General features: G+C 49.9%; 3 protein-coding genes across 3 annotated transcripts; all 3 read left to right on the forward strand.

The window, feature by feature from the left end:
• The first annotated feature begins 3093 nt into the window (after positions 1-3093).
• LOC100906654 (long-chain-fatty-acid--CoA ligase 4) lies at positions 3094-7598 on the forward strand. The gene is made up of 6 exons (XM_029111852.1): positions 3094-3245; positions 4019-4244; positions 4415-4637; positions 4753-4965; positions 5084-5217; positions 5315-7598. Exons 1-6 carry the CDS (start codon positions 3094-3096, stop codon positions 6527-6529), a joined length of 2163 nt encoding a protein of 720 aa, XP_028967685.1. The 3' UTR covers positions 6530-7598.
• A 6643-nt stretch (positions 7599-14241) lies between these two features.
• LOC100906801 (long-chain-fatty-acid--CoA ligase 4) lies at positions 14242-17923 on the forward strand. The gene is made up of 7 exons (XM_029111837.1): positions 14242-14255; positions 15076-15295; positions 15445-15667; positions 15989-16207; positions 16298-16431; positions 16615-17703; positions 17795-17923. Exons 1-7 carry the CDS (start codon positions 14242-14244, stop codon positions 17921-17923), a joined length of 2028 nt encoding a protein of 675 aa, XP_028967670.1.
• Positions 17924-23306: 5383 nt separating this feature from the next.
• Positions 23307-24902, forward strand: LOC100906947 (long-chain-fatty-acid--CoA ligase 3). Its single transcript, XM_018640073.1, has 2 exons — positions 23307-23426; positions 23679-24902. Exons 1-2 carry the CDS (start codon positions 23328-23330, stop codon positions 24900-24902), a joined length of 1323 nt encoding a protein of 440 aa, XP_018495589.1. The 5' UTR covers positions 23307-23327.

Raw genomic sequence — 24902 nt, forward strand, 5'->3', positions numbered from 1 at the left:
GCGCAATTCCACATTGAGGAGCCACGGATAATCTCGTATTCTAGCGAGTGAGAAAGATTTAAGCGATTGTATATTTTTGCTCGGAGCGGATATATTTCCTCGACGGAGGATCCTGTGGGGATTCTGGTCCGATCCCTCATCTTTCCGACTCACTCTAGGTCCTTTGATACGGATCAAGCTCATCAATGGAGGTCTTTGTACAACTAGTGTGGCGACCTTCTGCTGCCAGCTGACGGAACGACAGCTGATGATTACCACTGGTGACCTCAGACTTTAATTCGACGATGAATTGTATGCTTTAGCATAGGAGGAAAAGTCACTTGATATGCTTTTTCTCCGTCCCATATGAATTGATCTCTGCCTCCGAATTTTCCGGTTCGTTCACTGACCTATAGCTCTCCACCTAATCGATTGACATTCCCTCATGGATCTATATCTCGTCCAGAACGATAATAAATCGATGTTTGTCCAACGGGAAACTTGAGCCGACGTTCGTTGAAACTGAAGTGGTTCTTTGGACTGATCGAATTTCGGATTCCCCGAACATCCCGACGAACGGGACGAAACTGTTTTCTTTTGGATCTGAATTCCTCCTCCGGGGAGATCAACGATTCTCTACGTCGCGTCGGTCTGGTTGGATTTTATTCCTAAGCTTGTCCGAAATCGAGTTAGGAGCGGGCAAGATACCGGCGTGCCGTATCGATGAATTCGGATGGGGGCAATGGGTCAAACAATTTATGATGGAATCGGGCTCTACTCGAAGGGAGGAATTCTGCGTCCCAAAGTGCCTTCGTGGCTTGCCGGCCACCAATGAACGAGGGGGCAACGGCCCTTCAGTGACGGCTACGCATTGTCCCGGCGTAAGCCGCATCACCGACGTTTCTCTTCTAGTATATACTGGTCGTTGAGCAGTAGCACCGTGCCGTTGGACCATTGTTAGCGAGCCTCTCTACAGAAGTAAAAATCGCCCTTACGAAAGCACCGTCACAGAATAATTGTTGTCGCTTGAGGGATGAATAGGATGGGAGAAGCGACGATCGAATCCGCGAGCCTCTTCTGTGACGCCGGATGACTCTTATCGAGAACGAAGGCCCTTATCTCTTTGAGGAAGCCGTTTTCATCCCCCTATACGTTTGCGGATATTTTCCATGAGGATACTCGCGATACTTTCCGTTAGATCAATGCCCTCCGGTAAGCGCGCTATAAAATTCCCGCTGCTCGGTCACCGACTGTGGAGGTTTCTCATGAGCGCGGCTCCGAAGTTACGGAGGCTTCGTTCCGATCGAATGAGCAAACGATCGATCGTCTCTACCGTTCTTCTGGTGTTTGTCACCGGCACCTTGAGTAAATTTGTTTGTCTCGAAGGATGCTATTTCTGTCTCATAGTATTTTCTGATGGCATGAGACCAGCTATCCCGCATTACGAAAGAGACGGAAAAACGAAGTCATCTAGAAATTTAATCGATGCCTTCGATCAAATTTCGACCGGTCTACTTCCTGACACGTCCGAAGAGGATGATGATGGCTCACAGTCTACTTCGTACCACGATGTTCGCGTCCTTCGCAGACTGCCAATGACTGTCAACTCTTTCGGAACTCAGGGGCAAGTTATCAGGTGCTCTTGAAACCATCCGGAAAATATAACTTGAACAGCATCCATCATCTGTGGCACATTATTGTATGTGGAGCCAATGCAGGATCCAAGAACTCATCGACAATGTCATCTATGATATATTTCTTAAGGTGGGCAGGTCTTCCGTACAATATCGTCGTCGTATCCCGACTCGTCACTTCCTATCCAAAGCAAATTGCTCGGAGAGTATTGGGATTACCATTTAGCCGGGAGATCCATCTAGCCGAGCTTCCTGAAACTAATCAAGAAGACGGTGCGTCCACCGTGGAGCCTCAATGACCAAGCTCACGTCAGGGCGCGAAGTTTGCAATCGCTCGGGCATCTAGGGAGCGGAATCGTAGAACGGACAGAGGCCTGCAAGGAAGACGGATACATAGTCTCATTTGAGGTTCGTCTCGATGAATCTCGGGACCCTTATCGACTCGGGCATTCGGAGCCAATTCGAAGCAGACTACGCTCAAGATACCGTCCTTTTCGCTGGCTCGGCATCCTCAAAGTCATATCTCAATCAGAGCCGTCCGAGCCAGCTATTCTGTTCGTATTCGTAGAAGTAGAAGCGAGCGGTGGAAGTGGCAAGTACTCGAATCCTATCTGCGCTCTAGTTGTCGTTCGACTAGAAGGATTTGAGACAGAGACTTGAGAAGCTTCGACCTCTCGTCACACCTCTAGGTCGGCATTCCCAGTATGATGGGCCAGACAGGATTCGCCAATGATGATATCTACACTTGGAGCCTCATTGACGATAGTGCGTCTTCTTCTCCTTGAGAGCGCAGATGTTTTTTTCCCTTTAGTCGGCGGATTCCTGACCAATCATCATCGAATACGGTCTACGCTGCTTCAAGGCCGAGCACGTCGGAGTTTGGGGGAAAGACACAGGATCTAGAGCTAGAGCGTCCGCCGGGATTATCCATTCGTAACCATCTCCCTGCTATGTCGAGAACGGCTACAGGAGGAGCTTGCCCTCGCGTCGCGGACATTCCCGCCGGCAGTGGATGATTCCAATCATTGTCGGACAATAGAGTTTCCGTCCTTGCTAACTTCGTCTCCCTCAGATGCTCCGTGCTCTTCAGGCCGATGCAGCGGTGGCTGAATCTTCTTTTTCAAACTGTTCTCGTACGCGGATATCGACGAGACATATTTGCCTCTGAATCACCCATGCACCGAGGAGAGTAATCTCCGTCTCATAGAACCACGCTGCTTCCGCATCGCTTGATTTGAAAATGCCCCGAAACACTTCTATTCATCCTTGCTGTACGCTGTCTATTCCCTAACGAGGGCGAGAATGCCTAACCAAGTCAGAAGTTGACGAAGTTCGTTCAGAATTGGTTCTGCAAGCTAAATTCTCACCCGGAGGTTCGATCGAATGATAATTTATATTTTTCTCTTTGCAGAGGTCTCGTTATTCGGAGAAGAGAACGCCTTACTGATACCGCTGTTCGGAACTTCGCTCAAGCGAGAAAATGTCATCAGAAAAAGTGAAGCCTTCGTTGATCTCAATCGTGGGTGCGAATGTCGGCATTGGCGTCGTGAAGACGTTGACCTACACCTACGATTTGGCGACGTTACCTTTTTATACAGTTCTTCAACGACCCTGGAAGACGTGGCGGAACAGGTATGTTGTTGACTCTTTTTTTTTGATAGAATGCGCGTCCAAGAGAGCATGATGAGCCGTATGTCTCAAGGCATCGCGATTCGCGATGCAGAGATTTAATCATAATGATCGAGGACAGATGGAAAAGAATACCACAGTGGAGAAATATCGTTAGTGAGAGAGAATAGTGTTTGGCGATTTATTCGAGTAGATCATTGACTGATTTTGCAATCAGTCCTGTGAGCACGAGGCTTTCGCTTCCCCCAATAGCTCCGACACACCACAGCTCACTTTCCTGTCCCAGGGCCTGTCTTTACTTGCACACTCGAAACTCTTGCTTTTCTAATGAGGTATCTGCGAGCGGAATTCTGGGGAAGATCACCGCCGAGATTTCCGCTTGATGATGCACTGAGCAATGAGCTCAAGAAGCTGGATTTTCTATTATTTCTGCGTCGCGGGTGAGATCCCGTTGACATATTTCGAAATGTATGAGTCGAACTCCTCAAGCGCGAACTCCGTCATTCGCTATCTGTTAATGATGATAAGGAAAGATCCATCGGCCCCGTTACATGTCATGATGCTTTATATGTATAGTCATCATAAAAGTGTCTGGGAGATGATGAGCCTTGTACGCATCACTCGAGCGAAATGTGTGCCGATGTGTGTGGACTCGGTGAGAGAATGAGCGAGCGAGCGAACGAACGAAGAGGGAAAAAAACGTGTCAAACTGAACCTATTCACGCATACCCGTCATATTGGGCATATACGGCAACCGACGGTTAAATTCGCTTTAGGTTTACGGTTTTCGCGGCCGTCGACGATGTTCCGAACGCATCTCCAGCGGGTCCATGGTCCAGACGAGTCGATCGGATCAATGAGGCTGTTTTTGAAGGCATGGAGACCGTAGATCAGCTAACGAGAAAAGCCGTAAAGCAGTATGCAGACGAAGTTTGTTTCGGTTGGAGAGAGGCCTTCGGCGAAGAAGAAGAGGAGCAACCCGATGGCAAGGTTTTCATAAAGGTGAGCAAAAACTCTCCCGCGAACCCTTACCGCGCTGCGCTTATGCCGAATCATTTTCCCCACCATTCCCCCATGACTTATCCTTCGCTGTGTTTCCCCCCGCCAAAAGAAAAATGTCAGTGTAATGAGGACCTACGTTAGCGGATGTCTCACGCTGAGATGCTTTGCAGCAACTTCAAGGAGACTACCAGTGGATGTCTTACCGAGAGTTCGATGAAAAAGTCGATCTCGTCGGACGAGGTCTGATGTCGTTGGGAGTCCGTCCCAGGCAGAATGTCTGCATTCTCGCCGAGACGAGGATGGAGTGGATGCTCACAGCCCAGGCTTGCCTCCGGATAAACATTCCAGTCGTAACGCTGTACGCAACCCTCGGCGAAGATGGAATTATTCATGGTACGTCAGAATATGCCCGCGGAGACTTTCCGCCCGTGTCCGGCGACGAGAATTCGCGGATTTGTCTTTCTCGAGAACGAACTCCAAAGTAAGACTGCGTGTTTCTCGTTCGCAGGCATTACTGAGACTGAAACCACTCACCTGATAACGTCGCAAGACCTCTTGCCCAAGGTCATAAAGCTACTTCCGAAGCTGCCTTCCGTCACGCATGTTATTTACATGGAATCAAGAATTACGAAAATCAAACCGGTAGTGCCGAGCGGAGTGCATTTCCTTCCGTTCTCCCAGCTGGAGTGCCTTGGAAAAACCGCAGATACTGAGCTTAGAGGTGATTTTCCTGCGCTATTCCAGAGAAGACTTTCGAATGGAAGAATTTCCTTTGATATGGTCAGTTGTTGGGCTCGGGGATCAGGGAAGTCGAATCTGAAATCTACTCGTTTCCCCAGGAGAGGTGCCCGGACCGGAAGACACCGCCATCATCATGTACACGAGTGGATCCACTGGGATCCCGAAAGGAGTCATGATCACGCAGGCGAATATCATTGCGACCGCGCGGGGTTTTCAAACAATGGTTCCGGAGGTTGGTACTACCCGAAGGAGCTTCTGAGAGATCTTGTCAGTTGTGGATCCGCTCTTCCCTCGCGATTCTCATTCTCCGATGCCATTCGTTGTTGCAGGGCGACCCGAAAGACGCGTACATCGCCTACCTACCGCTGGCACATATATTCGAGCTTTGCTGCGAAATGGTGGCGATCGCGCTCGGGGTTCGCATCGGTTACGCGTCTCCCCTCACTCTAACCGACAAGTCGACCGGGGTGAAAACCGGAACTCCCGGCGACGCGACTCTGCTGAGACCCTCCGTAATGGTATCGGTGCCGCTAATTCTGGACCGAATCCGAAAGAGTGTCACGGAGGTCGCCGAATCCAAGGGATTGTTCTCCAAGATGTTCTTCCGGCACGTCGTCACCTACAAAGCCTTCTGGCAACGATACGGCTACGACACGCCGATTCTCGACCTGCTTGTATTCAACAAGATGAAAGCCCTCCTCGGAGGCCGTATCAAGGTCGTCGCGACGGGCTCCGCTCCTTTGTCCGCCGATACGCACGCGTTCATCAAAGCTTGCCTCGGCTGTGACCTAATACAGGGTTACGGCTTAACGGAGACTTCGGCTGGTGCAACCGTTATGGAACTGAGCGACATGAGTCTCGGTCGCGTGGGCTCTCCGTTGGCGGGAACCACTTTGCGTCTGGTGGACTGGCCTGAAGCCGGCTATTTCAGTACTGATTTGCCGCATCCCCGAGGCGAAATCGTCGTCGGAGGCTCGACTGTTTCCAAGGGCTACTACAAGAACGAGGCTCTCACCCGGGAATGCTTCAAAGTGGAAAACGGCAAGCGATGGTTCTATACGGGCGATGTCGCGGAGATGTATCCGAACGGTACGCTGAAAATCATCGATCGGAAGAAAGACCTCGTCAAACTGCAGTTCGGCGAGTACATCTCGCTCGGCAAAGTCGAAGCCGAAATGAAAACTTGCCCCATCATCGAAAACATCTGTGTTCATGGAAGCTCCTTCCACACGTACCTAATCGCACTCGTTGCTCCCAGCGAGAAGGCACTCGAGCAGCTGGCGCTCAGCATGAACAAGGAAGGATTGACATTCAAGGAAATGTGTGAAGATCCCGACATCAAGAAAACGGCCACGCAACAGATTCTGGAGCACGCGAAGAAATGCAATCTCCACAAAATGGAAATACCGACCAAGATCAAACTCTGCTCCGAGTCGTGGCAGCCTGATTCTGGTCTGGTGACGGCAGCTTTCAAAATTAGACGGAAACAAATCACAACCTACTACCAGAAAGATATCGATGAAATGTACTCGAAATCGACATAGGCTCCAGCCTCGTCCGGGCGGATAGTTCGCTCGAGGAATGCGGGGGCTGTCGATGAAGATGGAATTTATTTTAAAAACAAAAGAAGAATTCAAAAAGTACTACAAATTTTCCCCGCGAGGAACAAGAAAGGCTCCCGGGTTCACCCCGGTGTCTGATGCTGTGGCGTTGTGGTTTTGAAATGTTGAGCTTGCGAATATTGAGGAGGGAATGAGTAGGGGCGTGGACTTTATCCTCCTCGGCTTGCTGCTGTCACCCTCTCTCGATTTCTCTATTCCTCTCTCTGCTCCTATGACGGCTCATTTTATATCTTCCCCAATATACATATATAAATATACATTCGTCGGCACGAACGAAAACGTATGTTCTCGATAGGGTTCAATGACATAAATCAAAGTGGGAGCTACTTACGAGGTCTCGATTCTCCCCCGGGAGCAAGTCACGACGCTTTAAGAAGGGATTCGTGAAGTCCGAAGCGAGGTGATATCTGTGTGGTTAGGGAGTCCCGCTCCCTCAAGTATTCCCCTAAAGTTGAGAGCTAGAATGGTTCAAAAACATCAGGCAAAACCGGTGACTCATCATCGTGTCGATGATATTATAGGTGTCAAATTGTCGAGAAGTCTAAATCAACTCCTCATCGAGTCTTTATCAAGTGTTCAGCCTGGCGTTTTCTAAAGAAAAAAGTGAGATTCCTTACTCTGGAGCTGAGCTTCCCGCTCAGTGTCCAGGTGTAATTTGTACATAGCTTACACGAAGACATCCGAGCCGGGAGGACCGACGAAGGATTGAGAGATTTTAAGGTTCGTTCACCAGAGCGATTAGACTCGCTAGAAGACAAGCAAGCGAGTTGGGCTTTCCGAACAAAATGATAATCGACGAATAATGCATATTTTGAGGAAAGTCGGTGACAGCTACGGTTTGGAGATGGAGAGATAAATGATGCTAAAATCTTCAATACTTCAATTCCACTTCAATACTTTGTGGGAGAGGAGATCATCTCAGATTTCAAACTTGAATACAGGCAGCCGAACATCTGTTATATCGAGCTAAAATAAATGTTACGCTATATAAGAGCACCCGCGCTTGTTCTGTGTTGATTCCGGTTGAGTTCCCAAGATTTCTATGCTTCATCTTTTCGAGGCTCGGTGGGGTAGTATGGAAAACACGCTCGCATGAGGCCTTCCCGAAAATGGGGCACGCGCTTGATCTCTAAACCTAACTCTAAACCGCTTTGAGCATGCTTCCTTCAGAAACGTCGAAATGATGAGATACTTCATGAATTCCTCCTGACGACAAGGATGGAACCATGGTACAGTACTACCAATCTGTGGGCAGTCTACGGTCTCCCATAATTAGGAATCCCTCGACCAACTTGAATTCGTACGGAGGATGGAGAGGAAGGTAGCACAGAGGCTTCATCAAGACCGAGCAATCTCGGGCGAGTAAGGAGATTGCGACCTCGAACGCATAGGAGATAAGCTCGAATTTGCCGAAATCGCAAAAATTCGAGAAACTCGAGATAAACTCCCCGAGACGGAAGCGACCTACAGCGAATCTGTTAGACGAGAGCTCACCTCAAAAGGGACTGTACTGTTCATTGCTCCCGATCAATTATGGGATTTGCTGTGATCGTTGACGGGAAAAATGCGAGACTGAATGTCAGGCCTCGCTGAGCCGACCTGATAGAGGATTAAAGATCACAACGCTTTAGGCCTAGGCCATGATTTGGGACAGATCATCTTCACGGATCGTGGAAATCCCTCGAGTAGGGAGGAATACTCAGAGCCCGCTCCCACGTAGATCTCGTTTAGAAAGTTTTTACCATGCGTTTCGTCGGTCCCTGAGGAAGCGCCAATCAGTACGAAAGTTCAGAAGTTCGGGACTGAGGATTAGCTATTGGGACATCCTCGTGTTGGTCCATTGTGCTCAGCCTTAGCGTGCGTGGTCGCCGGCACGACGCGACGTTCGGATGCGGCAGTATGTACAAGAAGGAGACAGGCAGGAGAGAGCGACTCATCGTCTTTCCTTATCATAAATCACAACTGTAACCCCAGATCGCCTCTGAGCGACGATTTGGGATACCTCTCATTCCGACTATCGGCGCTGAATTCGCTATCTACTCCGGAGTCGCGCATCGGAGCAGTGAATTCGAGCTTCGAATTTCGAAGGAGTTCAGCCAGAAAGCTTGTGGTAGTTAAGGAAGGACATTTCGCAGTCGATGTCGAAGGGGTCGGAAATTTCCCCAAGATTGTGGGCCTGCGTCTCGGTGACCTTTACGAGAAACGATGGTACTCCTCTCGAGTGTATCATATTCCTGTCAGCGAGAAGGATTCACCAGGCGCGACGTATGGTGTCGCCGACTGCATTTACTCCGCACTTGATCGAGCATTGTGTTTCTCGCCGCTCCCCTTACCGGAGGAGCCGGGAGATCCCGCTGTGCCCCACCGATGCGTCCTCTGAAGGCCATGCGTATGCCCCTGGCGTTTCCGGCGCAAAGGTCGATTCCTGAACTGGTTCATTCCCTTTCACTGGGACGGAAAAACAGGAGAAGATTTCGGAGACCGTTGAGACCCATTGAGTCGTGATCCCAAGGTCATGGCGAGAATTTTCGATACATGGAACATCATTAAATCGGTACCCTTGTTTTCGTGCCGTAATCGTTTGAAGATCCGCTGGGGGATGGCTGCCTCATGGAGGGAGTAAGTCGTCACGTCATAACCCTGCAGTGACCTGCCTGTTTTTGAGGGAATCGATGAAGTCGTTTTTCTGAGCAATATTGAGTCATCGTGTGACTGCAAGCTGCCATGGCATGGAGCAGGGTATCGATGTCGGTATCATCCATTCCGTCACGCTTACCTGTTGAAATATGCAAGCTTGACATGCGAGACCTCGGGTGTCCGAGAGATGCATGATCAGAAAGGCGATCGATGACAGCGAGTGGTGTTACGACGGTCATGAGACCATAACTCGTCGGAATGGATCGCCGAGTACATGAATTGTCTGGCGGTGTTTCCGACGAACTTGATGCAACCGATTTCATTAACCCATCTTGCCTCGCTTGCTTCGTATCGATTAGACTGACTCCATCAGGTGGGAGCAGCAAATCGTCCACCGTACCTCAGCAGAAAATTCGGTCTTCCCATAATCAGCCGAAATTCGCAAAGGAGGAGTTGGGAGCTCAGTTTTCGCTCAAGATTTCGCATTCAAAATTCTCCCCGAGTTTCAAACGGAGCCGATCAACATCTTCGATAGAATTATCTGAATATATCGCGGAATTTCAACATGTTTCAAAAGACATGATGCAGAATCTTCGCTGGAAGATCCGAGTTTCGACCTGTCGCCGTCAATGTGGGAGACGGCGATCTCTGGATTCACAGGAATCGCTCATCCCACCGCACTTCGCCAGGACGGTTCTGTAGACTTCGTCTTGGAAGGACGCGGTTATCTCATGTTTCCTCTTTCTATGATTTGGCATGATAATTTTCAGAGCTTTGAAAATCAGGCATCATTGAATGTTAGCCGACCATCGGTCTATGGATTTCACGATGGATCATCTAAATTATTAAATGGTTCGATAGTACGGAATTCGGTCCCTGATCCTCCTCGTCGACTCATTTACCAAAAGGAATCAACAACTATCCTAAATTTTCGAAGTCTCAATTCCCGCGGGCTCCACGATATCACACCCAATCCGATTACTCATCAGAGAGATGGCGCAAGGGATCCCGAGATTGGAACGTGCCTTTTCATCGAAGAGTACTCATGCGATGAACCTGATCTCACTGGGACTCCACCCAACGCAGCTCCTCATGAATGACTTTGACCTTGATTGTCGAATATCTCTCACAGATCATGACTTTGTGAGCTCTTCCTGATTATCCCAATTCGAGGTTTTAATCTGAGCCTGAGTGATTTACGACTTACGACATGACTTTCAACATCGAATGCTGATAAGCTGTGCTGTGAAGGGATCGAGAACAGTGCTCTTTACAACTGCTTCCTCAAAGTTCCGGTGTCCTAAAGTTTTATGAAATCTTACGAAGGATGAGCTATCCAACTGATCAAGATCCAGGTCGAGTCTCACGTCTCGATCAGCCCACAGGGTACGAGGGTACATCATTTGAGATCACAAGAGCATATCGGCTTGTTTCATGGACTTTGAAGAGGATTCAAGCATCTGCCTGTCCTCCTCGGAGGATCCTGTCCAACTCAAAAAATACGTCTCCATCTCGAATTCCGTGCCTCGGTTTTCTCCATCAAAGCTCCTCAAGGCTTTTCGGAATCGCTCCCATGAGACTCCCTCAGAGTTTCCAGAATGGCTGCTTAATGCAGGAATCAAGAGTAATCCATCGGGTAGGGTTATTCACACTCAGAGAGATGGCGGCCAGTCAGCGTCATAAGCTCGTCTCCCTCCGATCAGATTTCAGCGTGGTTCCCATTCGAGCAGCTCGTGGAGCCAGCTGCATGCTCGAGATCGAACCCTCTCGCCTAAATACTTTGTTTGCTGATTATTATGGTTGTGCAGTCAGATTTAGCTGCAGACGCGTGGCTGTCCTCAGAAAGTAAACTAGCAAGCGAGAGAGAGAGAAAGTGCGCGACAGCCCTCTGAGGAACAAGCGTACGGACCGAGAGACGGTCGGCCCCTCAAACACATTGACAGAGGGTCTGACCGATCCCTTGCAACAGCTGTCTTTGTCCGCTTGGCTTCAGAGTCATCGAGTGCTGATTGATTCCCTTTGTGAAATATCGACTTGGGGTTCTCGTTTCCGGAGAAATACCTGCGAGAATGCTTCCTCGAAGTTTCGGTGCCACTGTCGCGGAAAAGATATCCCGAGCCGCTTTCATAGCGGCGTCGTCGATATTCGATCTGGTCACACTTCCCGTCTACGCCCTGATCTGTCGGCCCTGGCAGCAACTGTGCACGTATGTTGGCATACATATCTATAGATATGGAGTCAGAGACTTTGGTCCCGCACGATACGGTCTTCCCGGATTTCGATAGAACTGAGTGCGCTGGAAAGCTCAAATCGAAGAATGGATAACGCCGAATTTCCTGGATGCAAACAAAAAGTTCATCACCGTTTCCTTTGGATGAACGACTTTGAGCCGCAAAAAATCTCAGGTTTTCCTTCGTCGTGGATTATACTCGCGAGAAAAGCTTCGACGTCGACAAAAGAGCGTTCTCGACGTAGCGGAACACTACAACCGCACTCGATTGCATATATTTTTCGCTCCTCGGGTCCTTCCGAACCCGGACTTACATTCACCCATAGAGTGAGAAAATATCAGCGGAATATAGTGTACCCTACCCTCGAGTCGCTCTTTCAACAGGCGCTTAAAGCCCGCGATGCGATGGAGGCGATAGGCGCCTCGATCGCGAATTCGTCGAGCCTGTCTACACCGAGAATGATGTAGATCCATATCGACGGAATCGGTAAACGATTATCGGAAGTGGCACTTCTCGAAGTGATTCATTCCTCACAATTAGCACAGCAAACGAGAACGATCTCGGAGAGACACGGCAGGTCTCACCATCGGACATGGCGCAGATTTCGAGGGGTGTAACTCTGGGATCAGGCTCTACATTCTTCTTTTGGAACTTGGCAAGTCTCATCATGATGATGTTGAGGCACGCCGAGCGTTATACAGGTACCGCGAATGACGGCATTGCAATGATGATGCCGAGCGCCGCGCAGTGGTCCGGCGGATTTAGCGAAGTTTCAGCTCCCCAGCTCCCAAGCGACTTGAAGCTTATGGCTATCCGGGAAGCCTTGGATCGATATACATATGAGGGAAAAATGATTTTCGTTTCTCGATTTTTCATCTAAAAAAAATCTGATCGAGGTTTAGTTTAAGCCAATGAAACCTGATTATGATCTTCGACGCCTTTCGCTTCACTTTTTTCTCTAAGGAATCGAATGAATGATCTCCTAGAAGAATTCCCGATTCTGTTCCTGGAAAGCTTCCGGATCTCCTTGTAACTCCCCGAAGGCGAACAGTTCCCTCCCAACACAGCGTTTTCTCGAAGATAAATCGGCAATTTCGTCTATTTCATTCTTAGACCTCAGAATCCAGCGGATACTATATGAGCGCATGGTCATGTGGACTCGATGAGAGCGTGCGGGGAACGCTCTCGCCGAGAGCTTTCGATGGGGTTTCCGATCGACTCTAAGCGATCAATCCTTTTTGAGATAAAACATCGAGAAACGAAAATCATTTTTCCCCTATTTATCGATCCAAGGTAGACAGGCTCGGATCTCCTTCATTTGCCAAAAGGGGCAAGTGACAATGGCGTTTTTCGTGATGTTGGGGGACCAGGAACCCAAAAAAAAGACATCGGGCGGGACGACTGGGGAGCTAAAAATCGACCACCGCCGGACCACTGTGCGCCGTTTTTTTCCGCCAACCGCAGTGACAATGACGAGGCGCATGATGAATTCGTAAAGGCGGAAGGGGTTCACATACTTCCTTATAGCCATCAGCTTCAAGTCGCTGTTGAGGGAAAGCTTTCTCCCGGCTTCAAGCTCGACCATAGCCCATCTCCTCGATTCGCGGCTCACGAGAATGCTCAGTTGTGACAGCATTTCGTCTCTCGACTCTGTCGAATCAGATCAGAACACTTGCGGATATGATCCCATGAGATTCACTTCGCTCATGTTCGTCATTTGTCCGGCAAACGACTCGACGTTGGTTGGAACTGCTGCTCCGAACGGGCGAGGAGCTCAATGAACTGATTCCGAATATCCCACCGATGATTTGGGCATGATCGTGCAACTATGCGTTGTCGTGGGCAGGGAGCCAACAGCTTCTCTGATATCTTCCGGACCCGGCCTTCTTGAATCGGCTCTGATCAGTGTTGAGGATTCGGCCGGTGTTAGGCTCGCGGCATAGCGTTCCGAACACGCGCCGCGGCGCTCTTGTTAGGAAAGGAGTATGAATAAACCAAAACAGTCCCATGTCATGAGCTCATGCGAGTCCTCGGTGCTCTGATTTCTCCGAACTAACAAGGGTAGTAATGGTCACCTAGCAGCCGGGCTCGAAGACAGGCAGCCATCTATCCCTTCACATCTACCACGATTGCGATTGGTCTCCGCTCGATGTCGAACTCTTCCCCTCTACACATCCGAGTCACTCGATGCCTTACAACTTATGACCCGAATGGCCCCGACGACTTTTGAACGCGGGCACCAGCTCGAAGACACTCCGGAAGCCAGTCTCTTCTCCGAATGTATTTCTATCGTCAGTGGGGGTTCGATAAGCGGGATGAACCCACAGTATGTGATGGCACAGCTTCCGATTCCATCGCGGGAGAAAAGGCGGAAGACGGCATGCCGTGAGAGGTCCGTCCATCCTCGTGATCTGAGTGAGAGAACTATCGAGGTTCCGATTGGTCATAAACGACTCTTGAATGATCTTTCACCCAAGCATCTCTTTCTCGGAATCTTCCCGAGCGCTCTTTCTTCCCTCGACGGAAGCTCTAATCTCGGTGGAAAAGCGCTCGATTCACCGGTATTGCTCGAAGTTCGAGAAATCGACTTGTCCGGAACTTCCAGAACTTCCCCCTCTTTCAAATGTCCGAAAATCTGAATCTCGTTTATTCTCATAGTATATATAAGCTGGTGAATCTGCTGGCTGTGATGGGTAATGATGCGAAACGAATAATGAGATCAGCTCCCTTTTGAATCTGAAATTCTTCAAAAACACAGACCAGAACATGGAGCAGAATGGGTGCGTCCATCTGCGAAATATCGAGCGGAAATGCGACATATCCGATCGTCTAAAGAGCACGGCGGATGAGCGAGGCGGAATCACAGCATATTCAACCCTCTTATGGCTACTGCAATAAATCAGCCCATAATTCTTGGATGAGAACTTGAAATACTTTTGCGTCTAATTTGAGACCGATGTGCTTATCTCTGATCCATCAAGAATCGAAGCAGGTTTATTAGTACGTGAAACTCCGCATTAGTGAGGAGAGTGAAATATTCATGCCTGATCCAAGTTTCCGTGCACGAAGTATCCGATCAAAACCTGAGAGGCAACGTTACGAGAAGTTGAATCGCAGGGTGTCCGACGAATTCAGGATGGGGCTCCTCGATACTGTCTCCTCGGACACGACGCGACGCCGACTTCGGCGTCGTCATTTCAGAAGTCGTGGCGGCTTGGGACCTGCTTCGGCTGAGCCCGGAAATCTATATGCCGCTTGCGCGATAGATACCCGAAACTTATACAAGCTAGTTCACAAGGTTCGCCACGTGGATCGGTTGCGAATGTCACGGCCAGTCGAAGCCTGTCACGATATTGGAGGGCATGACTAGATAATGCATCAGGCGGAGAACCCACCGTCGAACCTCCCACGCGTATCCTACGAAGAGCTTTCAGAACCAATTCTTCAGAGGGAGTATTCAGATCTGATTGTCCTCCATTCCCTTACGATTCCCGCTAGGTCCCCACGCCACTGATAAGCTGCTCCTTATTCTAACTTTCCTCGTCTACTCATCGAACGTATTGTATGAAAACCTGATGGATACTTTTTCTTCTCCGACAGGGACCTTGTGTACAGTAGACCTTTAAAGGGAGCACCAGAATGGGGACCTTTGAAACGGACCCATCACAGAATCGACTTGGAGACATTCGACGGTATCAAGACAGTTGATCAGCTCATGCGTAGAGTATTCAGTGAGTTTCCCGACACAAAAGGTATCGGGACTCGGCAACAGCTCGGAGAGGACAACCAAGCGCAAGCAGACGGAAGAGTCTTCAAGAAGGTATTTTTGTGCAGGACTCTCCCATTCTCATCGATCAAGCATGCTGCCGCAAGAGGCCCCCTCCTCAAGCCTCCTCCTGACATTCCGAGGAGTCAGATGATCAAAAAAACTGGAAGACCTAAGCCAATCATGAACTTGATCAATTCTAGCTGGTACTCGGCGAATACGAGTGGATAACGTACCGCAAATATGAGGCAAAGGTTGAACTGGTGGGTCGCGGACTTCTATCGCTCGGCCTTCGACCGAAACAGAACGTCTGTGTCTTAGCGGAAACTAGAATGGAATGGATGCTGACGGCTCAAGCTTGTTTCCGGAACAATTTTCCTTTAGTGACACTCTACTCGAACCTCGGAGACGACGGTCTCATACACGGTGAGCAAACATCTGAATTCTATCGGCTATCTGAAGACATGAGGATAATTACTTCAAATGGGCTATTTATAAATATTATATTATGATATAAATAATAATATAAATGATGAATGATGATCATGATGCATATATGAAGAAGATCGGGCGCCATGGTATACTAGTATATAGGTTTCGAAGGTACCCATGCCAGTGGTGTCACGAAAATGCCTCAATATCTAGCTGATTTTCCTTCATGGGTGGTATTCTCTGGATAAACCGTAGACCTTTTCCAATCAACGACCGTCCCCCACGTCGCCGTAGCTGATGCGGAATCCCTTCCAGGTCTCAACGAAACCGAGATCACGCACCTGGTCACCACCTCGGAATTGCTGCCCAAAATACTTTCATTCATCGAATCTGTGCCGAGAATCAACACCATAATTTACATGGAATGCCCCTACAAAAAAACGCCCAAACCCGCCGCCCCGAGAGAGGGCCTTCGCCTGATCCCATTCTCTCAGTTGGAAGATCTCGGGAAATCTGCTGATCCCGCACTCGTTGGTGAGCTCCGCGATGCGTATGTTTAAAAAAGAATCGTTCCCAATCCTATATTTTCGTCGAGAGAGGAACATTTTGAAATGCTATTTCCAGGTGGGGAGGCCCAGAGCGAGGATGCCGCCATCATTATGTATACGAGTGGCTCCACTGGAGTACCAAAAGCTGTGATCATAACGAACAATAATATCTTGGCGACCGCCAAAGGTTTTCAGACAGCCTTGTGCCAGGTGAGTAATCTAATATACATAGAAGAACTTCAGTCACCTTGACCGAATTCGTATTGCGAGTGCAGAAGCGTCGAAAGAGTCTCCGTCGTCTTCGCGTCCTGTCACTAGGCATCGGCCTAACGGGAACTTCGCTCTGAATCGAAAAGTCATACCTAATGCCGGTCTCCCACCTTCTTTTCGCAGCTGAGAGCCGACGACACCTACATCGCCTACCTTCCCTTGGCGCACATATTCGAAATAACCGTAGAATTGACTTGCATTGCGAAGGGAATGCGCATCGGCTATTCTTCGCCACTGACGCTAACAGATAAATCCACTGCGATCAGAGAGGGTGACTTGGGAGACGCCCGAGTTTTGAAACCACATATCATCTCTTGCGTTCCCCTCGTTTTGGACCGAATTCGGAAGAGCGTCATAGAGGGCGCCGCACAAAAAGGGATCGTCTTCAAAACTTTCATAGAGTTCGCAATCAGCTACAAACTCTGGTGGACCAGTTGGGGTTTCAATACGCCAATCTTGAACCGGCTTATTTTCAAGAAAGTCAAATCCATAGTGGGAGGAAACTTACAGGTTATCACAGCTGGCTCAGCCCCACTTTCGGCCGACACTCACTCCTTCATAAAAGCTTGCCTCGACGTTTCGCTGCTGCAGGGCTATGGTCTCACGGAAACCACTGCTGGGGCAACCCTCATGGAGGTCTCTGACCGTAGCGTCGGGAGAGTCGGACCGCCGCTCTACGGGGACGTCGTCAAGTTGATCGACTGGACCGAGGGCAACTACAGCGTGAAAGACAAACCCTTCCCTCGAGGTGAAATACTAGTCGGAGGCGCAACCGTTACCAAAGGCTATTATAAAAACGAGAAACTCACAGCGGAGACCTTCGTGACCGGCGAGGACGGTATTCGGTGGCTCTACACGGGCGACGTCGCGGAACTTCACCCCGATGGAACTCTAAAAATAATCGATCGTAAGAAAGATCTCGTCAAGCTGCAATTCGGAGAATACATATCGCTCGGCAAGGTGGAATCGGAATTGAAGACTTGTCCTCTCGTGGAGAATATATGTGTATACGGCAACTCGTTCCAAACATTCCTGATCGCTCTGATTTCCCCCAATGAAAGCGCATTGGACCAGTTGGCGGCGAGTCTCGGTAAGAGAAAATGTACATTTACCGAGATCTGTAGGGACCAAGACATTGTACGAGCCGTCACCGAGCTCATCACAAATCACGGGAAGAAGTGCAAGCTGCAGAAAATGGAAATCCCAACAAAGGTAAGATCCGATGACCTCATCCACCTCGTTGAAAGAGGAGGCGTAATGACCTGACACACGAGATTCCTGAGGGCGCTTTTTTGATTCGAAGGTGAAGTTGTGCAGCGAGCAGTGGCTCCCAGACACCGGACTCGTCACGGCAGCACTGAAAATCCGACGAAACATCATCCAGGACTTCTACAGGAGCGACATAGACCGAATGTACGCGGAATCCGAGTAGATCCTGTACTGGGCTCCCACTGGGATCCAATCCAAAGCAATGACTATCATTTAGTGAGAAGTCGATACCGACGTCCGCGCCCGAAACCGCGACGTTCCACGTACTTAAGTTGCTGTTGGCTAGATGCTGATGAATAGTTCAAACATGTAATCGAGATTAACATCGAATAAACGGGTTAACATATGGTTACGTATGTATCGTCCAAGTCGTGGTTCTCATGAATCATCAGTCCCATCCCATGAAGTGAGCCCAGGAAAGGTTGTGAGTCCCTTTCGGTGAGACGCCCGAGATTACTCGCCATTAGAGTTACCCGAGATTCAAGTCGCTCAAATGGTTGATTCCGGGGGCGTACTTCGCAAGTTCGCAAGTGTCTTCTGGAGTACGCTGACAGCTGTCCCGTGATTGCCGCCTTTGACATTCGGACTGGGTTCCGCAACGCTCCCGATTGAAGCTGGCAGGACGCCAATCATCTGAAATCGTCGAGGAAGGATTTGTAGAGAGGTCCAAACTTTTTTCCGTCATCGCTGCTGCTCAGGAAAGGCCCATGTCCGCGGGGAGGGACAGGAGCCTTTTCTGGAATACCTCGATGAATGAGGCGAATGAAAGATTTAGCCCATATCTGTCACTTTGTGATTCATTCTGCAAAAATCGCATTCCCGAGCGGACCGTGCGAAGATCCAAAGGGCGATCGTGATCGTTATCATTCCCCGCTAGCACCGGGAGAAATCAGATCCTGTTCTTCACAGTCTCGGAGCTAGTAGTGATACTCTACGCCTCGATGATTGAAGTCAGACTCGTGATTATTCGCTTAGCTGGTGAATTCCTGAGAGTAGGATTCTATCCTCGGGCGGAATCGACGACGACGAGGGTATAGCGCTTCGGGGCACGCCGCAAAGTGCCGAAATTCACCGCGACCCGTAGTACTCTTGGTCATCACTCCTCTAGGTATGGGAATTCGCATCGAGGAGCCGCCCGAATCCGCTAGCTTATCGCCGGGTCTCATACGGAGGGGTCTCCTAGGTCCTAGAGAGAGCGGGATTAATTGGAGGGTCGACTTCGGTTTCGGAGACTTGGGCTTACATCGGAGTTGGGCTTCTCTAAAAAATCCTCATTTCTTCATTCCTTCCATTCCTTTCTTCCCCCTCCCCTTTTGCCTGCTTGGGCGAATCGGTGTGACCTTTGTGACCTTCAAGTCCTCGGAGGAGAGCCTGAGTGCGCGCTGGGAGTGGAATTACTCGAGATTTTCAATATATTTGAAGCTCTAGCCTTCGGAACAAGACCCTCATAATATCATCTACAGTGAAAGCTCGTTACTACGAACACGAAGGGACCGACGAAACTGGTTCGTTGTACCGAAATCCCGCTGTAACGAAGGCCACTCAACACTATCCCTATGGCGAGCTGGCCAAAGCAGGAGAAATTCCTTGTGCGTTGTACCGAGAAATTCGTTGTAATGGGGGTCGTTATAACGAGCTTTCACTGTATTCCCATGTGCGGGAGAGTTTCATCCTCAAGGAGTTTCGAATGCACAACATGGCTCTAAGTGAGTCTTGCGACCTACACTGGTTTTGTAGATCAGCCCCCCAATCCGCTCTCCGAGAACGCAGAAAAAATCCCGGTCAGGAGGCTTCCGTCGATCCCCTTCGACCGAGCATCCGGCCGGATCGCTAAAGTCACGCAAAGCTGTGAATCCTCTGGAGAATTTCCGGGAAGGGAGCGGCAACGAGGGGGGTCCCACTTCGAGCGTTCGGGGGAATCAAGCAAGATGACCAAGTTCTCTCTGTGCCAAGAATTTCCGTCGGTCCAGAATTCGTGCTCGCGATTCTTCTGACCCCGAGTGACAGGAGCGCAATGGCATGCGCTATCACTCCGGTTCATCATTAAACCGGAGGTATATCATTTTCTCTTCTTAGCCGTAGATGACAATTTAATTCAGGACAACGAAGTTGTCCCACATTATATGAGTTAAATTCCCCCCTCAGATCCCCGTTGCTGAGGCTTGCTCAACACCTACTTCATGTGAGTTCATGACAATATCGCCTCGAAGTTGGAACGGTCAAGAATTCAGAAAGAGGCACCCTTCGGTCAGGGTAGTATCCGTTCACCTCTCGATACCGAAAACTGAAGCCTCGATTTGTTAATGCAGACAAATCGTGGCCAGGCTAAGGAAAACCTCGCTACCGGCAGTTCGTCCAATCAAGAAATCCAACTCCAACCACCCCTGCGAAGATCGTACTTGTCTATTATTTCTTATATATCTCCTTCGCGCGATTGATTCTCCTCGGCGCGTCTGATGAATCCTTATAAGATGCTATCCTCCGAGAATTCGGCGAGTAGGCGAACGTGTCTTATGAGGATGACTGCCTAAAAAGATACGGTGTCCTGAGTCTCGGAAAAACTCATGAATGCAGCCTATGCTGAGTACCGAGTCGGGAGCCCTGATGCTGGATTGATGGTCAATCCGATCCAGATCCACCCCTACATACCTTTTGAATGATGAAGCTCTCTTGATCAGCCTCCAACATCGAGCACCAGAGGCCGTATCTTCAACGTAAAGGCTGCTCGCCAAGTCAATCTGGCTGGCAGACTTGTTTCGTCTCTCTTCGTTGAAAATCGGCTTTTCGACATAACCACTGGGCTTCGCGGACCCCGTATTCGTGATAACGTCTGCACAGACGTTCGCTCCCGTGGTTCTATTCTCGTACACGAGCTATGAGCCCAATCGATCACACGTTACCTGGGCGGATGAGAGCTTTCGAGGCATTTTCCTGAACGGAGCACGGAGGAGAGGGCCCGAGCTACCAGCAATCCTCCTGAGCTCCAGGCACCGCTCCACGGACGCGCGTCCACCGCTCTAAGCGGAGGAGATCCGCGGGGCATTGATATGGGATCGCGAGACTTAGCCATGATTTGTGCGGAATATCAGTCTTTATGTCGACATCTGCCGCGGACGCTTCCTGGGCCAGTTCTTGAGAGACCTTAATCAATGATCGGAAAAAATTGCCCCATCGCCGACTCGAAGACTTTCACCCGGATGATGGCCTGGTGGAAGGAATGTGGTGAAAGACGACTCTCGCGATTGAACCGTTGAGAGCAATTCGAACCCGAAACTTTGTCGGTAAACCTCGAGGTGCCCCTTGACACGGACGCTCTACACGCAGGCAGCCCATCGATGTCACGTGTCTTCTCCGAAGCTGAACAGCGCTCATCGGGATGACGTGACCTTTCAGCTACACTCATTTGCCTAAATCGAGGCAGTTTCAAACAACGTCTGATTCCGTGTCTATTGCAGCTGCGACCGGAAAAAGATGCCTCGGCACGCGAAGCTTTGCTAGGTGGGGCGGTTGAGTTATGCTGTGCAGACGTCTTCCAGAAAATTTCGACAAGTCCAGTGGATCTCGATGGCAGACATTGTAGTTTTGGTTTGTGCGAGAGTTTTCGGGTTCTTCTACGATGTCGTCACGCTGCCTTTGTATACTATTGTACAGAAACCTTGGAGACAATGGCCGTTGCGGTGAGTCATCCGTAGGAAAAGTTTTTCGTAGAATTATGCTCGATGCCTTACTCAATGAATTGCTTTCGCATTCGCTGCCCCAGAGTTTCCCGCCTGAATGTGGTCAACTCCACAGCTCGATGCTCTTCAGTATCTCTAAAAATGGTGCTCCTGAGGGACCATATGAAACTACTTGTCCTCCCTCGATGTTCGATCATCTCATAGCGGACGCGACAACAATCGATGACGTTTTCCAAATCGCTGTGAAAAGGGGCGGCACCCGCTCCATGTTGGGCTCCCGCGAAAATCTTGGAGTTGTCAATGAGACCCAATCCGATGGGAGCATAGTCCAAAAGGTGAGTTTTACGTACAGAACAGAAGTCGATTTCTTCCATTCGAGGCCGTAGCTGGTCAGGCGAAGTTTCTAGCTATGGGATGTCTCCGGATCTCCCTCTCGATTTCGAGACCCATGAGGAAGTTTTCGACTCGTCATTAGTCTCCGCGATGGCTCCGTCAAAGTCGATGCCGATTCGACGGCACGGTGTGAGATGTATGTTCAACATCCATGCCTACAGTAAGGTTCTCCGATCGCTGGGCCCGTTGACAAGACAGAGGTTTTTCCCGCCGTTTCTCGCCCCCGTCGAATGCCTCTTCGACGTTGCCAATCTCCGCGCCTAGCTGGAGACGTCTTCTGCCTCAGCTCGAGCCTGAAATCGTCTCCACTGAGAACTTCAGAACGAAGTGGATCTACAATGGAGGGGATGGCCGCTCTCCAAGATTCTCATCTAGACAGGATCTCAAAATTCTCCCTCTGACGGGATCCCGATAGTGCGTCACGGGACGCGCTATCAAGGATTCTCATGACGATTCGGAGAGCCAATTTTTGGACCGGTGGGGAGATCCGGGCCCAGTGAAACCGGAGGTGAATTCGATTACTCGTAGCTACGACGCGAAGCCAACGTTGTTAGGTGGAGGGGTTCCTGGGATGCGTCATGCCTCATCCGTGCGAGATTGAAGAAAATTTCTCTAACGAATGAGAATCCCTTAAGCTTAATCTAGGATCCTATCGCTGGGCGAGTTTTGAGGAGGTCGATCGCCGAGTCAGGTTCCTTGCCTCATCGTTCCGTCAGCTCGGTCTTCTGTCAAAATCCAGAGTCTGCATACTCGCCGAAACCAGGCAAGAATGGCTCCTGAGCGCACTCGCCGCATTCAAGTCGAATATCACAGTTGTGACTCTTTACGCGAACTTGGGCGAAAGCGGAATAATTTTTGGACTGAATGACTCCGAGGTAAGCTCAATCATGGTTCACTCCTTACATCGCTCATGCTCTGGACAGGAACGCGAGTCGGGCCCAGTCCTGGAGTAAAAGGGACAGGGGTGAGGTGGGGGGGCAGGCGAAAGCCGGAAGCCCGAGCGGCGATAGCCTGCACCCTCTCCAGCCAAGTATCCGGCGGGGGATTGACCTATGAGAGTCTGATGTTTCAGGCTGGAGTTGTCATCATCAGTGAAAATCTGATTGATGTGGTCTTGGACAACTTGTCTCGACTCGAGCACATCAAACACTTGATCTACCTCGAGAGCGCACCGTCCACTTCGAGCAAGAGGCGGAGAGGGGACAGGAAGTCCTCGGAAATCACAGTTTCATCCTTCAGCGACTTTGAATCGATGGGTCGTCGAGCTTCCTACGGTTAGCGCAACGAGTATGCTCGCATTACAAATCCGGGGCTTGATCGACCTCAAGGCAGGAATCTTCCGGATGCAATCAGTCCCATGATTCGAGCTCGATCAATTCACAGAAACTGTGATTGAGAAAACTAAACTGCGATACCTCAAGGCGGAAGGCCAACTCAATCTTGATCTCCTTGGCAGACAAAATCCCCGGCCCGTCATCAGACGATGTGGCGATCATTATGTACACAAGCGGTTCCACTGGAACGCCAAAAGGAGTGGAACTCACACATGACAACATACTCACCGTGATCAGAGGCTTCTTGGTCGTTGTCGACGAGGTGAGGGGTGACGACGATCCTTGGCTGGCTACGTCCCAATCGAGTTTCGCGTAATCATTGTCCTCCTTGCCCGGACGACCGGGATCCCACCTAAGATGGGAATACCGGTCACTTAGCTTCTCGACGAATGCCCTCTCAGCATGTCGGTTGTTCTTCGAATCGAGTGCCCCATCAATACTTCGACCGAATGGTCTCATGAGGCTCTCGTCCGAGTCGTGAACTCTCTTTCTCACGAGAATCGTATCCTTACAGGAGATGGTCGGAGGCACGTACACCGGGTATCTGCCCCTGGCTCATATATTCGAAGTAACGATGGAGCTCATCAGTCTCAGCCTGGGAATGCGTATTGGATATTCCTCCCTTTTGACCCTGACAGACCAATCATCCGCCATTGCTCAAGGTCAACAGGGGGATCTGAGTCTCCTCAATCCGGAGATGATGCCAATGGTTCCGCTCGTCCTCGACCGCATGAAAAAGTCCATTACGCAGAAAGTCGCTTCACGGGGAAAAGTGTTCCAGCGATTATTCAACCACGCTGTGAGCTACAAAACCTATTGGATGCACTTGGGGTTCGGAACTCCGCTTCTGGACGCGATTCTTTTCAACAAAGCCAAAATGATTCTGGGTGGGAAGCTCCGAAGAATAGTTATCGGCTCCGCGCAGGTTTCCGAAGATTCACACGTTTTTGCTCGAGCTTGTCTCTGTCGCAATATCCTATGCGGCTATGGGATGACTGAAACTGCGGCAGCGATATCAATACAACTTCCCGGTGCCATGACTCCCTCTGTGTGCGGGGCGCCTCTGAGAAATATTTACGTGAGGCTGGAACCGTGGCCCGAGGGTGGTTACGATCCACGGGATAAACCCAGACCGAGAGGAGAAATTCTCGCCGGAGGAAGCGTCGTAGCGAAAGCCTATCTGAACAACCCTCAGCTCACAGAACAAAGCATTGTAGTCATAGACGGGATTCGATATCTCAGAACAGGTGACATCGGGGAAATGACAGAGCAAGGGGAAATTCGGATCATCGACAGGAAGAAAGACCTCTTCAAAGGCCCAACAGGCGAATACATCGCTCTGGGCAAAGTGGAAGCTGATCTGAAAACTTGTGTTCTCATAGAGAATATATGTGTTTACGGTGACCCGAAATCGGGTCGGCTGGTGGCTCTCGTGAACCCCAACAGAGCAGAGCTGGAGGAACTCGCTCGTCGATCGGGAATCCGCGGGAGTATCGACGAGCTCTGTGAGAATCACACAGTGAGGCGTGAGGTTATATTAGCGCTCAAAAGACACTGTCTCTCCAAACAGCTCTCTTTCAAAGAAACTCCGTCGACAGCTGTTCTATGTCCGACGCCTTGGACACCCGAGACGGGCTTTGTGACGGCTTCGATGAAAGTTTGCAGGAAGCCCATCATCGAACATTATCGGGAACGCACAGAGAGAGAACTCGAAGCTTTGCTCCGCCCGAACTCCTGA

This window comes from Galendromus occidentalis, unplaced genomic scaffold (genome assembly GCF_000255335.2).
Source record: "Galendromus occidentalis unplaced genomic scaffold, Mocc_1.1 scf7180000077474, whole genome shotgun sequence".
Taxonomy (NCBI): Eukaryota; Metazoa; Arthropoda; class Arachnida; order Mesostigmata; family Phytoseiidae; genus Galendromus; species Galendromus occidentalis.

Excerpts from the sequence above, each read along its gene's own strand:
- LOC100906947 (XM_018640073.1), top strand. The coding sequence starts at position 23,328 with ATGTACACAAGCGGTTCCACTGGAACGCCAAAAGGAGTGGAACTCACA. Across the intron at positions 23,427-23,678 it reads TCTTGGTCGTTGTCGACGAG|GAGATGGTCGGAGGCACGTA; the intron begins GTGAGGGGTGAC and ends GTATCCTTACAG.
- LOC100906801 (XM_029111837.1), top strand. Across the intron at positions 15,668-15,988 it reads AGACGACGGTCTCATACACG|GTCTCAACGAAACCGAGATC; the intron begins GTGAGCAAACAT and ends AATCCCTTCCAG. Across the intron at positions 16,208-16,297 it reads TGCTGATCCCGCACTCGTTG|GTGGGGAGGCCCAGAGCGAG; the intron begins GTGAGCTCCGCG and ends TGCTATTTCCAG.
- LOC100906654 (XM_029111852.1), top strand. The coding sequence starts at position 3,094 with ATGTCATCAGAAAAAGTGAAGCCTTCGTTGATCTCAATCGTGGGTGCG. Across the intron at positions 4,966-5,083 it reads CGCAGATACTGAGCTTAGAG|GAGAGGTGCCCGGACCGGAA; the intron begins GTGATTTTCCTG and ends TCGTTTCCCCAG. Across the intron at positions 5,218-5,314 it reads TTCAAACAATGGTTCCGGAG|GGCGACCCGAAAGACGCGTA; the intron begins GTTGGTACTACC and ends TCGTTGTTGCAG.